Source organism: Pagrus pagrus (assembly GCF_965226575.1).
Source record: "Pagrus pagrus genome assembly, chromosome: 13".
Lineage (NCBI taxonomy): Eukaryota > Metazoa > Chordata > Actinopteri > Spariformes > Sparidae > Pagrus > Pagrus pagrus.
Genome location: NC_140197.1, coordinates 3,822,591 through 3,846,482, shown reverse-complemented (window position 1 = coordinate 3,846,482; position 23,892 = coordinate 3,822,591). Strand labels below are relative to the sequence as shown.

Sequence of the window (23,892 nt, the reverse complement as noted above, 5' to 3'; positions counted from 1 at the left end):
TACTTCTGAGGTGAAGATACGATACAGTATATCACTAACTGACTACATAGTTGGTGGTGTTCTGGGTCAGGCAAAATTCAAAAAAGAAAAGAAAAAGGCCTTGTTCACTTGCACATGCACTGCATTGTAGCCTATTTCTCCGCTGCTTCTCCGCTACTACATGAGATAGTGTTAGATATCTTAATATCTATTCTTAATTCTTAATGTTTTTTTTAGAGTTTGTAATTTTCTAGACAACAATTTAAAAAATTATGGCTCATGCTGCGCTCGGGGGCGCATATACACATATTTTCGTCCAATAATAAAGGACCCTACCAGATCGGAGTGTTTCTGGGTACCTGGCTTTCTGGATTACAGTATAAATTTCTTCACTGATTGGGATGAAACTGGATCATATTTTATGGAGGAATTATTTTCTGATGGCTGAGGGTGCTCTGCCTCAACTCTGGACAGATAACTTAACTTGTTGCCAGTCTCTCAGTGAACACCTCCAGAGTTTCCTGATGGACAGATAACGGTATCTTTTTTGGTAAAGTAACCAGTAATGGCTTCTAATGTAGCTGCAGTTAAGTGGTTAGCTTGTAGCCATACAGCTAGCAATTCTTTTTTGCTGACTCAGCCACCAGGTGCCTAAAACTGTTGTTTTGTCCTGGTCCAGCTTTGTTCACTGGCGAGCTGCCAACCTGGACAGAGTCACCCGCACCCTGGCGGACCACTAGCTCAATGGTGGTGTAACATCTATTCAGTGCTATTGGCTACTATGAATGCCAATCAATATCCATGACATTTCCCTCCCTCACTGCCTGTTTTTACAGGTTCTTTCCTCGGACATGTAGCCATGGCTGCCAACAGTGGGGAAATACAAAGTCAGTTGTCACAGTCCCTGGGTCCAAGGAGTAGGGTTGGGTATCGGTTGGGTTTTTTCCGATACCGGTTACTACTCTGTATTTTTTAAACGGTTCCGGTGCTTAAACAGTACTTGAACCGGTACTTAAAAACCTAAAAATGCACACACTTCATCAAAAAAACAATGCCCTTCTATTTCCAGAGCCAAATTGAAAACTTAAAACATTATAAATACAACATAAAAATAAACTATTCTTAAATAAAAGTCACACAATTTACATAATATCAGATACAACAATACTGTATCGAAAAATATAATAATGGAGATTAATGAGGAGCTCCATCTTAAAACTTTGTCGGCATTACTTTATTATTATTTATTACTACTTTATATTACGGTGTTACTTAGGCTACCCGAAGAAGAAAGGCTGCTGTCATCGTCATCTGTGATGTCCATCACACTGACAGCAGGACTGGGGCTTCTTCATGAAGTCCGGGAGCGGCGGCGGCCGTCGATGTGCTTGGCACTGGGTCGCGGAGTTTGTCAAACACGGTGCACAGTTCGGCTTTTAAGTACACGCCGTGTGTCGCCAGGTGTTTCATCAAATTTGACGTGCACGCAATTGTTTTGCTGCATTTATTACAGACTGGGAGTCTCCATCCTTAGCTGTGTAATGAAGCCAGACTTTTGACCGTCTTCCTTTCGGCATCTTGTTGATCCTCTCACCTTCTCATCAGCGGCACCGAGCAGCGTCACTGACGTCATGCGCAACACGTGCGACGTCGGTGCCGTCAAGTGCGGCACCGCAAATGAGGCACCAAAACTTTTGTTTTTATTCGGTCCAGTTACTACCGTTTACATCAGAACCGGTTCCATACTCATACTGAGTTTCGGTACCCAACCCTACCAAGGAGGTACTGCATTCACCTTCAGTCTTGAAACATGATTATGTAGCCTTCAAGTGCTTATTTTAGATAATGTAACTTTTTTACCTTTAAAATAACAGCTTCAAAATCATGTTGATGGTATAGTGTCTTAGAGTGAATGGTGGGTCTGTCTTAGCCGCTCTGCCCCCCTCACTTGTTTCTGCTCTATGCAACTTAGAGGCTAGGATCACAATGTACATACACGTTTACAAGTTTTCAACATATAACATTGTTATGAAGTAAAGAGTTTTGTGTGTAGTTCGAACCTACGTTATGTCTGACAAACTGTTACGCAGCTGGGATTTGGATTTATGACAGTGGTGTTGCACTCAGAAACTGTGGGGGGCGCCAAATCACACAAAATGCCAATTTCTACATAATGTTACTTTAAAATGAGTCAGCTGGAAACATTAAAATCACAGTTAGTGCAATTTGTTGCATTTTGTTTTTAGCAATATACCAACTGTTCCACCTCAGCCAGGCTTAAAAATGGTTTGAAATATTTTGACCTTTGAATTTCTGGTGTTTCTACTCTCTTTTCTTTTCTATGGAAAATTGAAAATGTGCTAACAACATTTGGGTGAACATACATATTGCAAAATTGTTTGTCTCACAAAGGCAATGACTAATCATAACATGCTTGCAACAGTTAGCCTTGTTGAAGATGAAGTGTGTACTCCCTGTAGATTGTCCGGATGCTGCACTCCCTCAGCCAGGCCAGGCTAGCTGTTCCCTCCATGCTAAGCTTGGTTAGTAATGTCCTGCCTCCAGCTCTGTACTTAATACAAAGACATGAGATTGATATCCATCTTCTCATTTCACCCTAAGAGAAAAAAGCAAAAAACTGTATTTCCGAACAAATTTGAACCTTTCCTTTAAAACGCCAGAGAGAGAAAACGACCTATGACGGAGGGAAGATCAAGGGCATAAAACTGCATTGTTGCTACAGAAGGAGAGAGAGTCTGTACCTGAATGTCTCTCTTGCCCTCTCGTACACACACACATACACACACACTGTGCAGTGCAGTGTCTGCATCTGTTGTAGGGTATGCTATACTGCAGTGTGGTACATGGAGACATCTAGGGGCCAAAAGGCAGAACTGCTGGAGAGCGAAACACTGCAGTCTCCCCTCCCTCCTCCTCGCTCTGTCCTTTCCTCTCTCACTACCTCTATCTGCCAGTGTGCCCCCTCTGACCTCCTCGTTTCCTCACTGCTCCCCTGATATGTTGCCTCCTCTCCCCTTGTGTTTCTTATTGTTTCCCAAACTTGAAATATAAGATGACAATTTAGGATGTGCCCCAAGTTTATCACATAAAGAGGAGAGGAAATATGGAGAGAAAAGGAAAGGGAACACTAAAAGTCGTGTTCATTTTAAATTTTTCAAACCAATGTCAGGTAATGTTTCTCCTGATTAGGAACTGACTGGGGCTTTTTTGATGATAAAGATAAAGTGATCTGGTTTAATAGCAAGAAATGTTTTTTTTCTTCAGCTTGAAAACTGATCAATCACATTCACTGAACTTAGGAAAATGTGTTTAATGACTTCAAGATGTGAAGTTCAGTCAGATTTGCTTGGCAGTTGCATTTTCACAGTTCAAAGATTCTATTCTTTATTTGACATAAGAAGACATAACAGTTCTGGCTGCTGCTGTTGGGGGCCCTTTGTTCCACTGCTGGTACAAAGACAACACACATGGCTGCCTTCAGAGGCTTTGCAGTGTTTTTTTAGTAATCAGAAGTGTAAAGGTTTACAATTTGTAAAGGTTTACAATTTGAAAAAACACATAATAAAGTACTGACAAATGTGAGTAGTTACTAAGGAGTGAGTGCGGAATGAATCAGGAATGATTTGATAATTAAGGAATTGTTAATGAGTAATTCCTGAATAACTGATTCAAGGACTCATACTAGTAGAGAAGAGACTGGGAGATTCTATATCAATGTTTAGTTCATAAATATCTGTGTATCATGCTGACCACTTTGTTCATGAGTTGTTCCCGATTAACTATGAACCAACCTTGAGTGGCACACACTAGTGACACCTCATTAATTACCAATTACTTAATCATTAGTTACTCTTTTTGTGTTGTCAATTACTAATTACTTAATTATTACTTACTCTTTTTGTGTAAATTCAAGCAGTGAAAGTGAAACATAATGCTGAGTAGTTACCAAGTGCATTTATTAATTAATAATTACCTAATCATAGTTGCTCTCTCTGCCCCCTCAAGTAGTGATACATAATTCTGAGTGGTTAGCTAGTAGACTCATTAATGGCTAATTACTTGATAACTGTTGTACATAAATAATATGTAATATGATGCATTATTATTCACTATTCAGCATTAAATTCAAATTAAAGTTACAAAGCAACCAAAGCAGGCCTCTGGCCATAAACATTCTGTTTTTACAGCTAAAATATGAACAGTACACTAAAATATGATTCAAAAACATTTGAAACAACAAATATATTATAGTGAGACTATGTAGTAACAAAATCTTTCATTCAGGTGTAATTTGTGAGAAATGGCTAGAATTGGAAGGTAGCCCAATAACTATAGGGGCAGCATAACCGATAACTGCCTTTTACCAAGCTCCCATGATACTTTGTGCAATATGCCGGCATATTTCATGGTAACAAATGCTTGTCTTCTGTCTTAGAGAGATTGGTACAGCATGTCATTCATTCACAAAGATCTAAAGGTTAGCAGATTTATCAAGTGAATACTACTAAAACTTATTATTATTGCTCAGCCCACTTAGCTAACACTTCTAAAACCTTGAGCGTGCCACCGATCAGTTATTACGATACCTTGTTACTTAAGCTAGTTCTGATGAGCACAGGAATTATCAGCCATAATCATTTACCCACTGACTACCAAGGAAACTCGTGGATACTCTTTGCCGTAGCTATCTTTGGTTGTACCCACTAGCTGCCATTAGCAAGTAATTCAGTCAGCCGTGGGGCTAAATTAGGATGGACTGCAACCTCGGGTCACAAAGGTGTCACTGCAGGTAAGGGGGGCTCAGCTCAACCGCCATCCCAGTGAACACGGCTGGACACCAGTCCGGGAACACAGCCTCTGAGACAAACGGATGCTAGTTTGAAGACAGGGGTTACATTACAGAGGTGATTTACAGCAGCTCTGACCAAGACAATGACTCCAAGGCTGAGAAGACACAGTAGTTGGAGACAGGATAGAGGTGAAGCAGCAGAGGAGACAGTGGGTCAATCAGCTGTGTGTGAAAACAGCAAGAGCTGGAATATTTTCAGTTATTTCGATCAAACCACAGTTTATTGTAGAAAAACAAACCATTGACCGTTTTGAGAGTTTTATTTTGTTTATGTCCAGTTTGAATAAAGTGTGTTTATTAATGAGTTAACTAAGGAAACTAAGGAAAAGTATCTCCGTTCTTGTCATTTTGTCTATTTTGTTTACCTAGGCTAAGTAGTGAACTTGAGGCAGGATGAGCCGGGGCTAGCTGGTTAGCATGCTAACGTCAACACTGTTTTAATTTTTGGAATGTGATAAACTAATATTCTGGCCATAGCGTACATATTTCCGCCTTAAGGCAAAAGTCTTGCCTTATTCATGCTGATAAGTTCTTACAATGTCTGATGAAAACATTTCAGGTAAATTAACTTGATTTTTTTATTTTCTTATTTAACCATTATTTCACCAGGGATATTCCCATTAAGTCCTGCATTATTATTCGTAAGTCCTGGCCAAGACAGCAGCATAAAGAGTTTCACGTAAAGGAACACAACAATAAAACTTAGAAATTAACTTCAACAGAAGCGCTTCCTCTTGTGTTCACTGTCAGATATTGTGTAATAATGACAGCAATTAAAACTACACAATAGCTGTTATTTATCATCACACTGTCCTGCAGATATCTTCCCTTCCAGTACTGAAATACAGTATGTTGATTTCACTCTGAGAGTCAGGAAATGCAACCAGCTGTTCACAGCTGATGTTTTCAAGAACTGTGGTTTTCCAAGATGGCTGCCAGAGGGTATGTTACATCACCTGAGACCTGCACGTTGCACAGGATGCCCCTACCAGTGTTTTTCTAATGCACAGCCATAATAAATGAGCAGGGAGGCAGGCAGGACACTGCTGAAGGATAAATAATGAATGGACATGGTTACACAGAGAGAGGGATATAGAGAGGGACTACTGGAAGCACATGCACACACAACCAGACATACACAAGTCCAGTTTCCATGACTCCACTAAAATTTCAATTAAAACCTAATTATGACTGTTGGATAAATGAATGTGAGCTCCTACTTTTTTGTATACTTGTATTCAAATTATTTGCATTTTAAGCAGATTTATTTTGGCATCTGGACAGGAAATTGCACTGGGTTAAAAAATGAAAAGGATCTGCATTGGTGTGCAAGTACCAGCCCATCCTCATCAGAAAAATGACTGCATATGTTGACTGTGAAAGTAGCTTATTATCATTTACTGCAGTTTCTTCTCGCCGCCATAATTAATATAGCGGCAGCAAAGGAGGAAGGCAGGTGAAGTAGTATTAAGACCAATGTTCGTGTCCAGTATGAAACCAGAAGTCGAAACCAAAATTGAGTTATTTCAATTTACTAACATAATAAAGTTACGTTTTGTTTGTAAGGTAACTTAAAGGATAAGTTCACCCCACAATGAAAATTCAGTTATTATCTTCTCTCACCCCCATATTAAAGAAAAGTCAGGTGAAGTTTTGTTGTCCACAAAACATTTCTGGAGCTTCACATCAAAACAGCATTGCAGCATTCTCCTAAGCAACTGGAGTAGCTGGGGACTTGTTTTAAATCGAAAAACACTACACAGAGACACAGAATGTGTCACAAGGCCAGCGCCCTGACAGTTTGTGTTGCATGTTGGTCTGTTTTGTTTTGTCGCTCTATCTGTTTGTATGTCTATGTCTCCTTCCCCCTCCCCCTTGCACTCTGTCACCTCTCCTGGACCTGCCCGCCTCCCACTCCACACCTGCCCTGCTGCTGCAATCAAGCAACCTGATTCCCATCAGCTCATCACCCAGTCGGCACTTCAGTCCTGCCTCAACCGTCAGTCTCGGCCGGATCGTCATTCAGTCCACACGGTTTGTCGTGGTCGCGTTCTAGCCAAGCCAAGCCTCAGAAATTCTGATAGAAAGTTTTTTGTACTTATTCTAACTGCTGCCTTTCCCTGCTGCAGTTCCTGCCCCGCCTGCCTGCCTGCCAGCCTGCCTTCCTGCCTGCCCAACAGCCCGTCCTCTTGACTCCCAGTCTGCCTGCCACCCCAGCCATCACCTCCAGCCCCCCAGCCGCTGTCTTCCCCCTGGACCCACTCTCCAGCCCATCGCTCCCCCTTTCCCTCACCTCACAACTTCTAATAAACAGCTTAATTCTGCCAGTTGGTGTCTGTATCTGGGATCCTAGCAAAGGCGTGACAGTACGATCCGGCCATGCAGGACCCAAAGGACACCAACCCTTTCCACCAGGCAGTTTCCCACCATGGCCAGCTGCTTGGACAGCACACCCAAGCACTGAAGGAATTAATGGAGGGCCTCAGAGAGCTCAACACCAGCGTGATGGAGATTCGAGACCACATGAATCAGCCCACAACCCCAGAGGTTCAGCCACCAGCCCCAACGCCAGCAGTACCCAGTTCCGGGCCCAGTTCTGTTCCTGTTAAGGAGCCATGGGTTCCTCCCCCAGACCGGTATGAAGGTGACTTTGGTCAATGTCGTTCCTTTTTATTGCAATGTAATCTTGTGTTCAGCCAACAGCCCCAGTCATACTCAACAGAGCAGTCAAAGGTTGCCTACGTGATGGGGCTCCTACGTGGGAGTGCCTTGGCCTGGGCTGCGGCCCTGTGGGAGAAGGAGTCTCCCGTCACCGCTTCCTACGCTGCCTTCACCTCTGAGATGAGGAGGGTTTTCGACCACCCCATCCGTGGCCAGGATGCCTCGAAAAGGTTACTCACCTTACGCCAAGGTATGCGTAGTGTTGCTGAATTTTCCGTTGAATTTCGTACTCTGTCCCTGGAGAGTGGCTGGAATAATGAGTCCCTTCAAGCTGTTTTTTGTCAAGGATTAAATGATTCGATTAAAGATGAACTTGTTTCTTACCCGGAACCCTCTGATTTTGAGGGTCTAGTCTCCTTAGCTATTCGTATAGATAACCGGCTGCGGGAGCGGAGAAGAGAGAGGCAGCGGCGCCCACCCACTGCTTCCCCAGGGCACCCTCCATCGGCCTCAGGTTCCCGAGTTCACCAAGGTGGTGGAAGCCCAGCCACGGACCAGCACAGGAGGGAGCCCTCACCGGAGCCGATGCAACTTGGACGGTTCCAAGTGGAGCCAGAGGAGCGTCAGCGCCGTATTAAGACCAACAGCTGCCTGTATTGTGGGAGACCTGGTCATTTCCTGGCCTCATGTCCGCATCGCCCGGCAAACAACCGGGCTCGCCAGTAACGGGGAGAATCCTGGCGAGCCACACCTCCATTCCCCTCTCCCCTCAACCCCGAGCACAGGTGCAAGCAACATTGTCATGGAAAGGTCAGTCCATTGATATTTTTGCACTTTTAGATTCAGGTGCAGATGCAAGTTTTCTTGATGCCACTGTGGCCAAGCAGCTAGACCTGCCGTCTGTCTGTCTTGATAAACCACTAGAAGCAAGTGCACTAGATGGTAGACTGTTGGCCAACATAACTCTAAGGACTGTGCCCATACATTTGCTTGTGTCTGGTAATCATAAGGAGGAGCTCAGCTTTCACATAATTGACTCACCTTCAGTTCCTGTAGTTCTCGGTCTTCCCTGGCTAGCACAACACAATCCCCAGATTGATTGGAGGACAGGGAGGATCATCAGCTGGAGCCTTCGTTGCCATGCTAATTGTTTACAGTCAGCCCCACCTTATTCTGTGCCCAGCCCTGAACCCCTGCCGGAAGTCCCTGATCTGTCCTCCATTCCCTCAGAATACCATGACCTCCAAACTGCATTCTGTAAGGCCCGTGCTCTGTCTCTGCCCCCTCACCGTCCCTATGACTGTGGTATAGATCTCCTTCCTGGTGCTTCCCTTCCCAGCAGCCGCCTTTACAGCCTCTCCAAGCCTGAGCAGGAGGCCATGGAGAGGTATATTAAGGATTCCCTGGCCGCTGGCCTCATTCGTCCCTCTTCATCGCCCCTCGGGGCAGGGTTTTTCTTTGTCGGCAAGAAGGATGGGTCCCTCCGCCCGTGTATTGATTTTCGTCTGTTAAACAATATCACCATTAAGAACAAGTACCCTTTGCCTTTGATGAATTCTGCCTTTGATTCTCTCCAGGGGGCCACAGTGTTCACTAAACTTGACCTTCGTAATGCATACCACCTGGTGAGGATACGAGAAGGAGATGAGTGGAAGATGGCCTTTAACACTCCTCTGGGCCATTTTGAGTATTTAGTTATGCCGTTTGGACTCTCCAACGCCCCAGCCGTCTTCCAGGCCCTGGTAAATGACGTCCTCAGGGACATGTTACACCGTTTTGTATTTGTTTACCTGGATGATATTCTTGTCTTCTCCAGGAACATGTCTGACCATGTCCAGCACGTCCGCCAGGTTCTGCAAAGACTCTTGGAGAATCGCCTCTTTGTGAAAGGGGAGAAATGTGAGTTCCATGCCACGTCAACCTCCTTCCTGGGTTTCATCATTGAGGAAGGGCAGATGAAGATGGACCCAGCCAAGGTAAAGGCAGTCCTGGATTGGCCCAGCCCCAGCAACCGTAAGGAGTTGGAGAGGTTTCTTGGATTTGCTAATTTCTATAGGAGATTCATCCAAAATTATAGTCGTGTGGCTGCCCCTCTATCTGCACTAACCTCCACCATTAAGCCTTTCCAGTGGACATCCACCGCGGAAGCTGCTTTCATCAAGCTCAAGGGTTATTTTTCTTCTGCCCCCGTGCTCATCCAGCCCGACCGGGAGAAGCAGTTTATAGTGGAAGTGGATGCTTCAGACATTGGAGTGGGGGCAGTCCTCTCTCAGCGCTCTGCCAAGGATGGCAAGCTTCACCCCTGTGCCTATTTTTCTCACCGTTTATCTCCAACAGAGAGAAACTATGATGTGGGCAACCGTGAGCTCTTGGCAGTGAAGCTGGCTCTTGAGGAATGGCGGCACTGGCTGGAGGGATCTCAGCAGCCTTTCGTGGTATGGACAGACCACAAAAACCTGGCCTACATCCAGTCTGCTAAACGGCTCAACGCTCGTCAAGCCAGGTGGGCTCTCTTTTTTGGTCGATTTAATCTCACTCTGACCTACAGGCCCGGTTCTAAGAACACCAAACCCGACGCCCTGTCCCGTATGTATGGGAAGGAAGACGGCACCACCGCGTCCCTGGAACCCATCGTCCCAGAGTCCTGTATTGTTGCGGCAGTTTCCCTCAGGATTGAAGAGGAAGTAAGAGGGGCCCAACAGACGCAACCTGACCCAGGTAATGGCCCTCCGGGTCGCCTGTATGTTCCAGACGCTGTTAAATCCTCAGTACTGCAATGGGCTCATTCATCTAAACTAACTTGCCACCCAGGATTAAATCGAACACTTGCTTTCCTTAGACGACGTTTTTGGTGGCCATCTTTGGATGTAGATGTAAAATCTTTTGTGTCTGCTTGCCCTATTTGTGCACAAAACAAGTCTTCAAATCAATCCAGTGCTGGATTGTTGCGCCCCCTGCTGGTGCCCCGTCGCCCCTGGTCACATCTTGCCCTGGATTTTGTGACTGGTCTGCCCGCCTCAGCTGGGAACACGGTAATTCTCACTGTTGTTGATCGCTTCAGTAAATTTGCACGCTTTTTGCCGCTGCCCAAACTGCCCTCAGCCAGGGAGACAGCTGATCTGTTGGTCAGAGAGGTGTTCTGTGTGTATGGACTCCCTTCTGATATTGTTTCAGATCGTGGGCCTCAATTCACCTCTGCTGTCTGGAAGGCCTTCTGTTCCTCAGTTGGGGCCACTGTCAGTCTGAGTTCAGGATACCATCCCCAGTCGAATGGTCAAGCTGAAAGGGCAAACCAGGATCTGGAGACCTCTCTCCGCTGCATGGTGTCCTCCAACCCATCCGCCTGGTCCACCCTTACGCCCTGGGTGGAGTATGCCCATAACACTCTACCTTCGTCTGCCACAGGTATGTCACCATTCCAATGTGTTTTTGGGTATCAGCCTCCACTATTCCCCTCACAGGAAAAGGAGCTTTCAGTGCCCTCAGTCCAGGCCCATGTCCGCCGGTGCCACAAGACCTGGCACCGTGCACGCTCAGCCTTGCTCCGTGCCTCGGTCCGTTACCAGCACCAAGCCAACCGTCATCGGACTCCTGCACCTCGATATGCACCTGGAGACAAGGTATGGCTTTCTACCAAGGATCTCCCTTTAAAGACGGACTCTAAGAAGCTGTCCCCGAGATTTATTGGCCCTTTTGTGATTCTGAAGATTATTAACCCCAATGCTGTACGCCTGAAACTGCCTCGGACCCTCAAGGTCCACCCAGTTTTCAATGTATCTGCTGTGAAGCCTGTTGTCTCCAGTCCACTGGTGCCCCCTCCTCCCCCACCTCCTCCCCCCAGGATCATCGACAACCACCCCGCCTTCACTGTCCGTTGTCTCCTTGACTGTCGCCGTCGTGGCCGTGGCATTCAATACCTGGTCGACTGGGAGGGCTATGGGCCTGAGGAGCGGTGCTGGGTGTCCCGCCGCCTCGTCCTGGACCATACTCTTGTTCGGGACTTCCACCGGGCTCACCCTGAGAAGCCCAGGCCTGGTGGGCCGCCTGGGGGCGTCCGTCGGGGGGGGGGGTACTGTCACAAGGCCAGCGCCCTGACAGTTTGTGTTGCATGTTGGTCTGTTTTGTTTTGTCGCTCTATCTGTTTGTATGTCTATGTCTCCTTCCCCCTCCCCCTTGCACTCTGTCACCTCTCCTGGACCTGCCTGCCTCCCACTCCACACCTGCCCTGCTGCTGCAATCAAGCAACCTGATTCCCATCAGCTCATCACCCAGTCGGCACTTCAGTCCTGCCTCAACCGTCAGTCTCGGCCTGATCGTCATTCAGTCCACACGGTTTGTCGTGGTCGCGTTCTAGCCAAGCCAAGCCTCAGAATTTCTGATAGAAAGTTTTTTGTACTTATTCTAACTGCTGCCTTTCCCTGCTGCAGTTCCTGCCCCGCCTGCCTGCCTGCCAGCCTGCCTTCCTGCCTGCCCAACAGCCCGTCCTCTTGACTCCCAGTCTGCCTGCCACCCCAGCCATCACCTCCAGCCCCCCAGCCGCTGTCTTCCCCCTGGACCCACTCTCCAGCCCATCGCTCCCCCTTTCCCTCACCTCACAACTTCTAATAAACAGCTTAATTCTGCCAGTTGGTGTCTGTATCTGGGATCCTAGCAAAGGCGTGACAGAATGTGTTTCATTTTGTTTTGGGAGTCACTGGTAATCAACCCATTCAGTCATTAAGGTATGAGACTCTGTTAGCTAATAAAGGTAATGTACCTGTCAGAAGATACATGTCACCCAGGAAGATTTGAATTACAAACTCAATCCAGCTCATTATTACACAAAAAAACAAAACAAACCTCATACGTGAATGACTGCAGAGTATCAGCAACACACGTATCACACATTCTACGTAGGGTCACAGTTTGGCTAGGTTCAGGCACTAAACTTGGTTGTGTAAAGGAAAACATTGTGGCGAGGGTTAAAATCACAGTTACTTCTGTAACTTATGTTACAAACATACCTGCATCACCTAAGTAACTTATGTTACATTATGTACGTGATGTATATTCACTACATTTGTAAGTGTAAAAAAAAAATATCATCTGCAATAATCTCCTGCTTGTTTAACCCTACCATCCATCCCCGTCCCCCTCCCTGTACAGTCATTTCACTCTTTATACTACTACGCCTCACTTCCTCCTTTGCAGCTGTTATAGTTACTTCAGCCACTAGATGTCGCCGCCTTACAACAAATGCAAATATGGGTCGCCATAAGCTTCTTGAATTTTCAACCTGTACGGGCGTTTTTCTGATGAGGACAGGCTCCAAAAAAACTCATATTGATGATATTCCGTCTGGATGTTCACCAGGTAAACATCAGAAATAGCCCTTTCACATACGAGCTGTTCTTCCAGGAATGTGTGTTGTGAGATGACATTGCATTGCGCTGCAATGAGGATGAGGCAGGATCAACTTTTTTTGTATGAGTGTGAATTTTGGTTTGAATGTGTAAAAGGTTGGTCTCACCTGTGTTTTTATTTTGAGAGAATTCAATTAGTTTTCAGTGAACCCTATGGGGACTTTTAAGAAAATATGACATGGAGATGTCAGGATGGTTAATTGTCTTTCAGCTGACTGCTGTCTACAGCACTCCTGTCCATGTCCACGTCCTGTCTGATGCGTTCTGTATTACAACACAAACGCCCTCATAGCAGTACACGTACAGTCTCACTTTCTACAAGCTCAACACCTCTCCTTCATCATCCTTCCATCCATCAATCAATCCCTCTTTTGCTCATCCCCTGTTACTGGCTAATTAATAAAACTACCCTTCCCTGCTAATTGTCTACCGTTTATAGGAGCACAGGAGACACCAGGGAGCGAGTGAGAGCGGGAGAGAGAGACAGATAAAGAGAGAGGTAGCAGTGTAGGGGTATAATTATGTTAAGCCAAATCACACATGAACTTGATAGAGCTTATTCTTAGCACAGGGAATGTAGGAAAATGACAGGAAGGAGGACTCAAGTTTATTTCAGTTCAAAGAGCGTTTAACAAGGCTGATCTGATGCACTCTGTAAGAAGGAGGGTTTTTAAAAGGAAAACACAGACAGAGGAAGTGAAGAGAAAGAAGAGAGTGACAGAAAAGACTGTAAACTGCTATTCCTTCTGGCCTCTTTTCCAGAGGCCTCCACAAACTGTACAGTGATCTTACAGGGTCCCTACATGTGACACTGTGAGTTTGTTCTGAAGGTGATGATCGTAGACATAGGTGCATATTAGCCAGGCTGGCAGCATGGCTCTGTGGTGTCCAGTGTTGTTCCATCAGTCTGCCACTGAAATAACTCAACTGTAGGACGGATTGCCATGAACTTTAATACAGAAATCCATGTTCTCAAAAGGGTGAAACCTAATGACCCTGATGAGCATGCCTGTGTGTGTGTGTGTGTGTGTGTGTGTGTGTGTTAAAAGCCTTGAAAACTGTTGGTTTACCATTAAATAGAGCCTCTTATTTATTATCTAGTACCATCATCAGGCCAAAAAAATGTATACATCCAATATTTTTGTTTATGATGAAATAGCTGCATAATTAATAACATTTCCATTACCCTCAGCTGCACTTTGGGTTTAGTGCTGGTCAGCAATTGTAAGCATGCTAACCAAAGATCATGGTTGGGGTTTCTTCACTATACTTTTTTTTGCATTCCTCCTGATCCATAGAGAAAGGCTGAACTCTGACAGTGTGCAGCCACTGGCTGTGGTTGAACTATGGTTAAAGCTTTGGCAGAGTTGTGACTGTGAATATGGCTACAGCTGTACACTGCAGAGTGGCGTCTGTATGGTCTTCACATATCTTGAGAACTGCTGATCCGATCTGCTTCACACTTGGCAGGCTTGTTGCCGAGGACGATGGCGAGTGCAGCATTGAATTTTGTGCAATTTAGACACGCACATGTTCATCATTAATAAATCATTGAGTGAGATATATACACACACACACAAAGCAGCAGACAAATAAATGAGTCATAGTAATTTCACATGGTGTACTCGGAAAAACCAGAAGAGTTGAAAGTCAAAACAGGGTTTACAGCAGGCCCAGATCGCAGTCGACATGCACCCGGTTTGGAGAAGCAGCGATGGTGCTGGTGTAGGAAGAAAAAAAATTTCAAATAATGGTGGATTGGTCAATACCCTTTTTTATTATGCTCGTCTTAAAGGAGCTATATGTAGTAATTCTAGTTGAAGACAATTGAAAATTACTACTTACTAAAATTATCAACAGAATGTGAATAAATAGCAGTTTTAATATTATGATGTCTGTGTATTGTCTTGCAGAGATATCTACTTAAGTTAGCATGCTAACCAGCTGGCTGCGGCCTGTCTTGGTCCAAAGCTCCAGTGCTAGCGGTGTAAACACTAACACCCCCCTCCCAGTCTGAACCACTAGCTGCATGGCTAACTGAGCAAACTAGCTAACAGCCGCTACAGTTAGCAGTTATGCTAGTGATATGAGAACATCCCCCCCCAAAAAAAAAACAATGTTCGCATAGACAATACATTAATCTGCTATTGTATCAAAACTGCCAGCTCAAACACATTTTAACGCAGCAGTCCTTGAATGCATTGATTTTACCATTTTTGTCTCCATCTTCGGTGAAAAGCAATCATTCATCCTCAGGAAGGTAAAGGCAATAACTGCTCAAAGTCAGACTTACAAAAATGGCTTTATTATTCCCCCACTTCATCCACAGCATGTATTGCATAGTGACATCAGAAGGGATTCTTCAATCGGACAAGAGAATCATTTATTTGTGCAAACGGTGTAAACCTCTGAAACTGTTAATCAATTCATCATTTTCAAAAGGCTATAATAAATGTGGTTTAAAAAAACAAAACATTTATGCAACTGCCTCAACAGTTAATGCACAAGACATTTTACAATTGTGATAGGAAAACTCTATCAATGAATCAAATGATATGCTTGTTTAACTTTGACAAACTGCTGCTGGTGATACTCAACAATGAAGCACAGTGTGATCAGAGTGACATCAACAGTCTGTGAGAGCTTATTATTAACTCTGCAGAGTCATATGACAAAACAATCACAGTGCTGAAGATAAGGAAGTTGAGGGAATGCTGTCTAACCACCACAACAACAACTAATGCTTAAATACAAGAGATGCACTGATGGTGAAACTGGGTCGATACCAATACAATGATTACAATAACAATCTGGCTGATAGACGCTGGCAGTACAGATGATTTATTGTTATCTTCATTATAAAAAAAACAGCTGATCTGTTTTACAGTCAGTTATTCAGCCCTTCAGTACACCGTCTATGAAAGAGCACAAATTCAATCATACAAATGTATGAAACAACTATTAAAATCACCTTCTTTCACCTGATATAAATCTTTCTTTTTTTCTTTAGAGGAACTGCTTCAAAAACCTGCTGATGTGGCCCATAGGATGTTATTGCCAATTGGCCAGTAGCACTCAATAAGGTGGACACCGGCCAGGACTGATGTTCAGCTGGTGTATTGGTGCATCCCTGTTAAATACTGTGGATGTCACTCCGTCCCTGAAGACAATCATTATTTTTTGGTAATGCTCCGTTTTCTTTCCCAAACGAAAACCTTCCATACAATGGCAACAATATAGAAATCTCTACGTATTCATTTGCATCATTTATTTATATTCTATTCGTGAGTTCAACATTCAATAATTCAGGGTTTTATGAGAATTTCTCTTCATTGATTATTAATGAAAAAATTGTAAATCTATCTCACATCAAAATAGTTTCTACCTGATGTGCAGTGTTACTGAATGGAAATGACACATATAGACTGCTCTGCCTGACTATTACATCATTCATGATACAGGATACAAGAAGAATGACAGATAAAGAAAACCTTTTCTTTTTTTGTGAATCAGGCCGTCAGTTCACACAGCTCTTTTAACTAGATGGAAGCCCAAAGTGGAAATAAATCCAATCTAACCGTGCAACATGACACCCCAGTTCCTTCTGTTATGTGTGCTGGTATAAAGCGTTGTGGGGGCATTAGACAGTTTGACTGGGGAGATCTTTAAATCCAAACTTGACACTCATTCTTCCTCCTTTACTATGTTGGTTTCTTATTCTTTGATTATTACCCGTTACCATCATCCTTCAGTCTCAGTCTCATTCATCTTTGTCCTGCTAACAAGAATACTGTATGCATATTCTTGATATATGTTTACAGTGTACATTTTTGTCATCATGACTGCGCGGACTGTTGTTGATCTTTTCTATACACATGATGTATTAAAGAGGGATCTCACCTCTGTTGCTCTTCCTGACGTTTTCCCCCTTTAAAGGTTTTTTTTTCCATTCTCTGAACGGAGGGATTGTAATAATATACTTTAATAAATAAAACTGACTTGATCCGACTCGGTTTCAAAGCAGCCTGATCAGCAGCGATGTCTAATCACTACAAGATTTCCGATAAAGGGGTGTGTTAATTTGATATAAAACTTCTGACCTTCGAGAAGCAGAGACTATTGACAGACCGGCAGCATCTGCAAGGTCTGAGTCAGCACTACGGTGAGCAAGCTAATCTACCATGTGTGCTATCATTACACTGATAACTCAGACCTACACATGCGAGACTCTGAGGGAGTATTCTTTCATTAGTTCTCCCTCACCGAACAGAGGCAGCAGGTCGTGTTTCTCCCTGTCCTGTATATATTCTCTACTTTTTCCATGAGCCGCTTCTCCGTAAAAACTTGGTATTTCACCCAGCACATTAAGTCCTGCTCCACAGTGTGTCACAGAGTATTGTGTTCCTGATTAGCTCACATTTTATCTTCTTTTCACTTTTTGGATAAACTGTTAAACGGTTATCAACACTGTTCCTGTCCCGTGTGACACCAAAAGTCAACATTGACTTATTATTTTAACCCACGCCACCAGGTTTTCCTTTTCCGCCACCTGTTTATGTATAAACCTAAACAAACTGTGACTAAAATAATGACGAGAAAATGCTGAGAATCAGGAGCCTAACCCCGGTTAGACTGATGACCGTTGTGCTGGATGAGTACTTATCCCAACTAGTCCCTCTTTACATCTTGTCAACTGACTTCTGAAGGCAAACTTCTCCCATGACCACCCAAAGGGTCTTATAAGTCACACAAACACTTTCAATGTACATAGATGTGAAACCACAGCTTAAGCATGCACTGCTACGTCCTGAATCCCCACTGGTCTCAGTGAAATACCAAATTTTAAGGGAGTCCAACCTAATGGTGTCTTCTGCAGTCTCCGAGAGTCACGTGACCCTGGCCTTTCTTTTACGTAGCGCCCCGTCGAGTCTCCCCTGTGAGAAGGTGGGTTTGGCGTTTCCCTGCTCGAGCCTCCTCAGGGATTCCTCCACCGTCCGTCATGACAACAGACCGGATCAACCGGGTCATGCAAGAATAGTGAAGGGATCAAATAAGAGCATTGGGATGTTGCCCTGTATGGAGAGGCACTAAAGCTGAATGCTGGAGCTGGAACATTTAGAAGTGTGCTCGCACCCAGTGTGGAGGTGTGGACCAGCACCATCAAGAAACTAACACTGCCATTTTTGGAATTTCTGTTTCATAATTATTTTGAGGATGAACTACATATAAAATCAGTTTGACATGATACAGTACGTCAATAGAGAGGGTAGAAAAGCAGAGAGTGTGTGAGTGGGTCAGGCATATTTTACAATTTGACCTCAACATGGGATCAGGACATGAAAGCATGTCCAGACAGGATGTCATCACATTAAAAACCCTGAATAATAAACCCTCTGGTAAACATTTTACAATCAGGTCAAATACCGCCTGGTACACCTTGAAGTATTTGCTAAACACAGTGGTATAGATGGACCCAGGTAAAGTGTGTGTGTGTGTGTGTGTGTGTGTGTGTGTGTGTGTGTGTGTGTGTGTGTGTGTGTGTGCGCATGCGCCTCAGGGCTGTCTGGTCAGTCTCCAGGTGATGAAGCTTCCTATGGCCAGGCCGGCGATGAAGATGAGGGCGAAGCCGTAGTTGTGAGGGCTCCACGATGACACGTTCTGCACGGACGCCGCCGCCAGGTCAGAGAAACTGTTGATCTGTAGAGAGACAGCTCTGATCATGTGTTTGCTGCTGCTTTTCCCTGCAGCTGACTGCTAACTGATAGATCATCCTGCTGCTGCTGGATGTCTCCTGATATCTGCGTGTTGGTGTTGTTCCTGGAACACCGCAGTTAATGCTGTCTGAGGGCCTGTTGTAGAGTCATAGCTTTGCGACTGCGTAAAAAGATCGGAAGAATACACACATGGGAGATGTTATCCTTGCAAACAGGCATTTAACATTGTGGACGTGTGTATTTTAACCCAAACCATGTGTTTTTCTTAAATAAACCTAACTGTAACCAGTTCTAATTATCCTCCAGTCTTGTGTGTCTCCTTAATTCATTTATGCATGGTGGATTTAGGAAGGTTTTCTACGGGTCTCTTTTCAATTGGCTCCTATTGTATAGATAAGATCAAACACCCTGATGAGGTAACACTTTGTAATAAATGGTAAATTCATAGTTAATTAAACATTAGTTAATAGTTTCTTCACTTTTAACAAACAAAGAAATGCTTCAAACCATTTATTAAGCTTTAGTTCATCATAAAGTTGCAACTGATGTTTATAACACTTAATTAATAATTCTGTGTAGTTCATCTATAAACATTTGGATGGTCATTATAATACATTGGAACTGCTGTTTATAAACCTTTACAACTGCTTCATAAACGATTTGTAAAGCATTTCATTGATTATTAACAGACAAATAACTATTAACTAAAGTTTAATAAACTATACATTTACCATTTATTAATGAGCTTAAAAAGTGTTACAAAAAAATTATTGTGGCGTTTTGACGCAATTTTTCTCAATGTAGTGTGACTGATGTAGATGAGATATATTCAATTCAATTCAAAAAACTTTATTTGTCCCCGGGGGGCAATTTAATATATAATATACAGTGCAGGATTGTGTAAAGTGCAGAGGGCCTGTGTCTATGTGTTGGAAGATTGTTTATCTTCTGCTTTAAAATGTAATTACCATTAAACTATCAGCAAATTAGTTGGATTTCTCACCTTTAACTTGCTAACTGTCTCGACCACAGTTTCCTCTCCCTCTCTGGCTTGTATTCGCACTTCCTCTGTCTTTTCTCTCTTTTTAAACAAGTCAGGAAGCTGACTAGCTTGCTTGCTTACGGCATGTTGAAGCAGTCACTGCTTATATGTTTGACCAATAAATCGGGTTCAGCTGATGCTGCTAAATGATAATTACCTGCTCCTAATGGCCCAAACTGTTAAGATAACCAATAATATAAATTTCCTATTATCGGGCTGATACTTTTTCGTGCATCCTTAGTTCAGTCCTGCAAACTCCTTGTACAGCTTTCAGACCCCGGGACCTTAACATCCCATACTTCTCATATAGCAGAGTCATCAGGAGGGGATACTAAATCCAAGTTACAGGTACTGGAATGAATGCGTGTTTGGATAAACACGGCAAAGAATAGTGCTTCCATACAGAGGTAATGTTCAGATTCAGATTCCGATCTAGACACAACTATCCTTTTGAAAGTTCCTGCAGTGGAAGCACTGTGGCTGATGTTTTTAATATGCCAAACATTTCATAAAACAATAATTAAGAAAAGAAGTTGTAAAAATAATAATAATAATGATAATAAAGTTACTGTAATACATACTTAGTTTAAAGGGAAATTACAATCACTTTTGACAAAAATGTTAAATTATCATATCGTATTTAAATGCTGCAGGACTCAGAGCACTTAATTCTTCAAATCTAACATTTGAGTCTGGTGGTTAAACAGCTCCACCTACAGCCCAATGTCTCCACTGACATGTAACACATCATTGATTACTGACTTGTGTGAATTGAATATGAATATCATAGAGAACAGTCCATTTCACTGGAAGAATTAAATAAAAATGGCTTCATCTACTCTACTGTATAATCTCATACAGTGAGGCCAGATGAGCAACGGTCTCAGTGTTCTTACAATATTCCTGTGACCACAGAACTAACATGGGAGAGGAAAGTGCTTAACATACCCATCCTCCATGTTCCCGAATCCAGCCCAACAGTTTTTTTTTGAAGAAATCCACAGTCCACTTCAGGATCTCCCTCACTGACTGAGGGAGATGGGCCTCCACCATCTGATGGACAGACAGACGGACAACAAAAACACAAGGTTTATATACAAAGTGAAGCTGCAGCCAAATTCTTCATTTAATTTCAATTACATTCATTGGAAAACCAAATTTACCAACTTGCAGTTTCACTGAAAAGAAATGCCACTCAAATAACTGTAAATATTAGCACACCGTAGCCTCAGTCTGCCTCTCAGAGAGCTGGTGGTAACGTAGCGTTAGCAAGATTTATTTAGATTTATTCCTTGCAGTGGCACTGCAACAGACCTCTGTGACCCAGAGTGGTCACAGAGTAGGTATGATAACACGATGAGAATTGAGCTTAGGTATGTGACATTACATAGTTAACGTTGTGAGAACATCGCAGTTTGGTTCAAGAAAAGATTTAGGTCAAAATAGGTACATTACTTCCGTAATTATTTAAGCTTTATTTAAGTTGTACATAAGTATACAATTACCAGTGAGCCAGGGACAAGGGGTGAGGTCAGGTGGATAGGTGGCTCATGCACAGGACTTTTACATGAGAAACCGGGGTTCATTTCCCCTGTGGGATCAAGTTGTTTTAAGGCAAACCATGATTTCTCTCTTTTGTGCCCTTCTTTAATATCCTGCAATGTTTAGAGGAAACATCAGTAGAACCAATTACATTGCAATCTTCAATTAGGTTGAGTCAAAGTGTCGTGGCCCTGGATGACAGACACAGCTGTGCTGAGTGCACAGTTAGTGTCTCTTCAAGCCTATGCATAATCTGTACATTTCTTCTATATATCAAATGTTTTTGTGATCGAGTTGTTTTTGAAAGTTAAATGCCATCAAATAGGCCATATCTCATTATCTTTAACAAAATTAAAATCAGGGGTAATAATGGATTATGACTGAATTTTTATGACCCTGTCCGTCAAAATAACAGACAACAAGAAAGTCTAACGCCACCTCTCAACCACTCTGATTGGTAGAAAAAGCAGCTAACCCACCCTGACAGCCAGCTTGCCAGCAACATAGAAGAGCACAGCGATCCTCTCCCAGGTGATCCCAGGTTGAATTACTTTGTCTGCCACGTCCTTAAATGTGTCCCATTTGGGACTGGAGCAACAAGCCACCCCATCTATTGCACTGCAACAGAGACAAAAGGGAAGATGGAGACAGTTTACGTTTGGAAAAACTTTTGTTGAAAAAATACAACATACAACCACAGAAGTTTCAGCACTCTAACAAGAGCTCTGAGGCTCTGAAGCAGCTGAGAGACTCACTCTTGGAACTCCTTGTCGTCTTTGACCCTGTCACCAATGATACGGATCATGATGCCCAGCTGGGTCACCACCTTCTGCTCCTGCACAGTCTTTAACTCCACGGCCAGTGGCGTAAGGGGTGGTACATCCTCTGAGGTCACATCCCTCAGCTCCTCCTCTATGACCCTGGACGAGAACAGGAGGTTAAAAGACAGGCCCTTTCCCAAAATGACCCTCACTCACTAACTCTACACTGTGCCCAGAAACTCCATTTGAAGAAAAAGCACACCTGTGCAAGGCATAGTTTTTAATTAACTAATGAGTGCAACTCCGCACAGGCGGTGAGTATGTTCTGCTTCACCTTTCTCCTGTGCAAACAAGCGGAAAAAGCTGTCGATGGAACACTGGATAAACACAAAAGATGACACACCCATACCTGAGCATCACAACAAGTATGTCTGTAACTATTTATATTTATTGCCTTCCTTACTGCGCATGAGTCACTGCACAACACACACTTTAGGAAGGGTGCAATTTACGGTAAACGGGTGACGGCAGATACTGTGAAATGAAACTGAAACTTGCTCTGAACAATAAACTTAACAATGCAGAGTTTGGTTAGAAAATGTAACTACTTGTTAATACTTAACAACTATTAATATTTAATACTGCAACAACAACTATTACACAGTGTCTACCGAGTAGGTGAAGTGGAAGTGAAGTTACTTTGTTTTTAGAACATGTGTCCAGGGCCTTGGATAAAATATCAAAACGTAGCAGGGAAAAGGCTGGTTTGTCTGAGTAGCAGTCTAAAAATATACTATTATGGAAGACAGAAGAAAAGGAGCAATTCTTCACGTTTGCTGATATATTTTGTGCGGCTCACCTTTTCAATTCATCGACTAATTCACCTCTAGTTTTGATATACGTGTCAGATGTCTTTACAGATGATGGCACACTTTAAGATGGTCTAAAAATGCTGCCACACGATTTAATATAATGTAACAGCAGTTAAACTGAGCTTTAACATGGATGATGATTAAATGGGGTGATTTTATATCGTTATAAACTGAATATGTTTCTTTTTCAGTTGGTTTTACCTGTTGATTGGACAAAAGATTATGAGGACGTCACCTAGGCCTCTAGAAATAAGATACTTTATAAGTTTTTTAACATATTTCTGGGCAAAACAGTAGTGATGATAGATGATGTAAACACACGGCTGTCTTACTTTTGAAATAACAATCAGAGACTACTTCCTGGTTTGTTTTGGACACCTTGTTTTTTTCACCAATTGAGAAAACATCAGTGTAAAAAAATCTGGAAAATAAAAATGAAACTTACTCTTTGATCAGGGCCTCTCCTATCCTCTCATCTGTTGATGAATAAAAGCAACATTAGTGTACGCTAGACAACCTCTGGCTATTTTAAATATTAATTAATTAATTATTAATTTCAGTGTTTCCGCCATGTTGCCCGGCTGATGCAGCCGCCGGCGATATAAAAATACAGCAGTACAAATCTGACTTGAACTTCAATTTACAAAAAGAGGTGTTCAAGCTCACCTGACATGCCGTTTCCTTCACACGCCATGGACTAAAAAATCGACTATTTGAAAAACACAAACTCTGCTCCTCCACTGTCAGATTAAACTTCTTTTCTAAACTTAAGGCGGCGAGGAAATATAAAAAAACGTTATGAAAAACTTCTCGTGTAAAAGTCAGTTGCAGTGGTACTTCAATTGCAACACTGCTCCATTTAGTCATAAAAAGACCCCGTAAAGTCGGAGAAACAAACACGAAAGTGAAGTTCTGCCGAAACAAACTGAGACTGCAGATGAGAGTTCTGGGCGGCGCCAAATATCCCTAGCACTGACGGTGCTTCACCTAAATGCATCCGTGTAGAAACATGTGTCTTGTGCTCATCACCGCTGCTTTTCCCCTCGGAA

At 43.2% G+C, this 23,892-nt stretch overlaps 1 protein-coding gene across 2 annotated transcripts; it reads right to left on the bottom strand.

Moving 5' to 3' along the window:
* Window positions 1–15,239: 15,239 nt before the first annotated feature.
* On the bottom strand, window positions 15,240–23,786 carry LOC311267328 (apoptosis regulator BAX-like). 2 transcript variants are annotated; one of them, XM_084370368.1, is made up of 6 exons: window positions 23,510–23,786; window positions 23,289–23,319; window positions 21,966–22,130; window positions 21,690–21,828; window positions 20,617–20,721; window positions 15,240–18,609 (listed from the first exon to the last, which is right to left on the bottom strand). In XM_084370368.1, exons 1-6 carry the CDS (start codon window positions 23,535–23,537, stop codon window positions 18,466–18,468), a joined length of 612 nt encoding a protein of 203 aa, XP_084226494.1. In that variant the 5' UTR covers window positions 23,538–23,786; the 3' UTR covers window positions 15,240–18,465. The 2 variants fall into 2 exon arrangements, with proteins under 2 accessions (XP_084226494.1, XP_084226495.1); XM_084370369.1 differs by having other exon boundaries at window positions 18,518–18,786.
* Window positions 23,787–23,892: the final 106 nt, after the last annotated feature.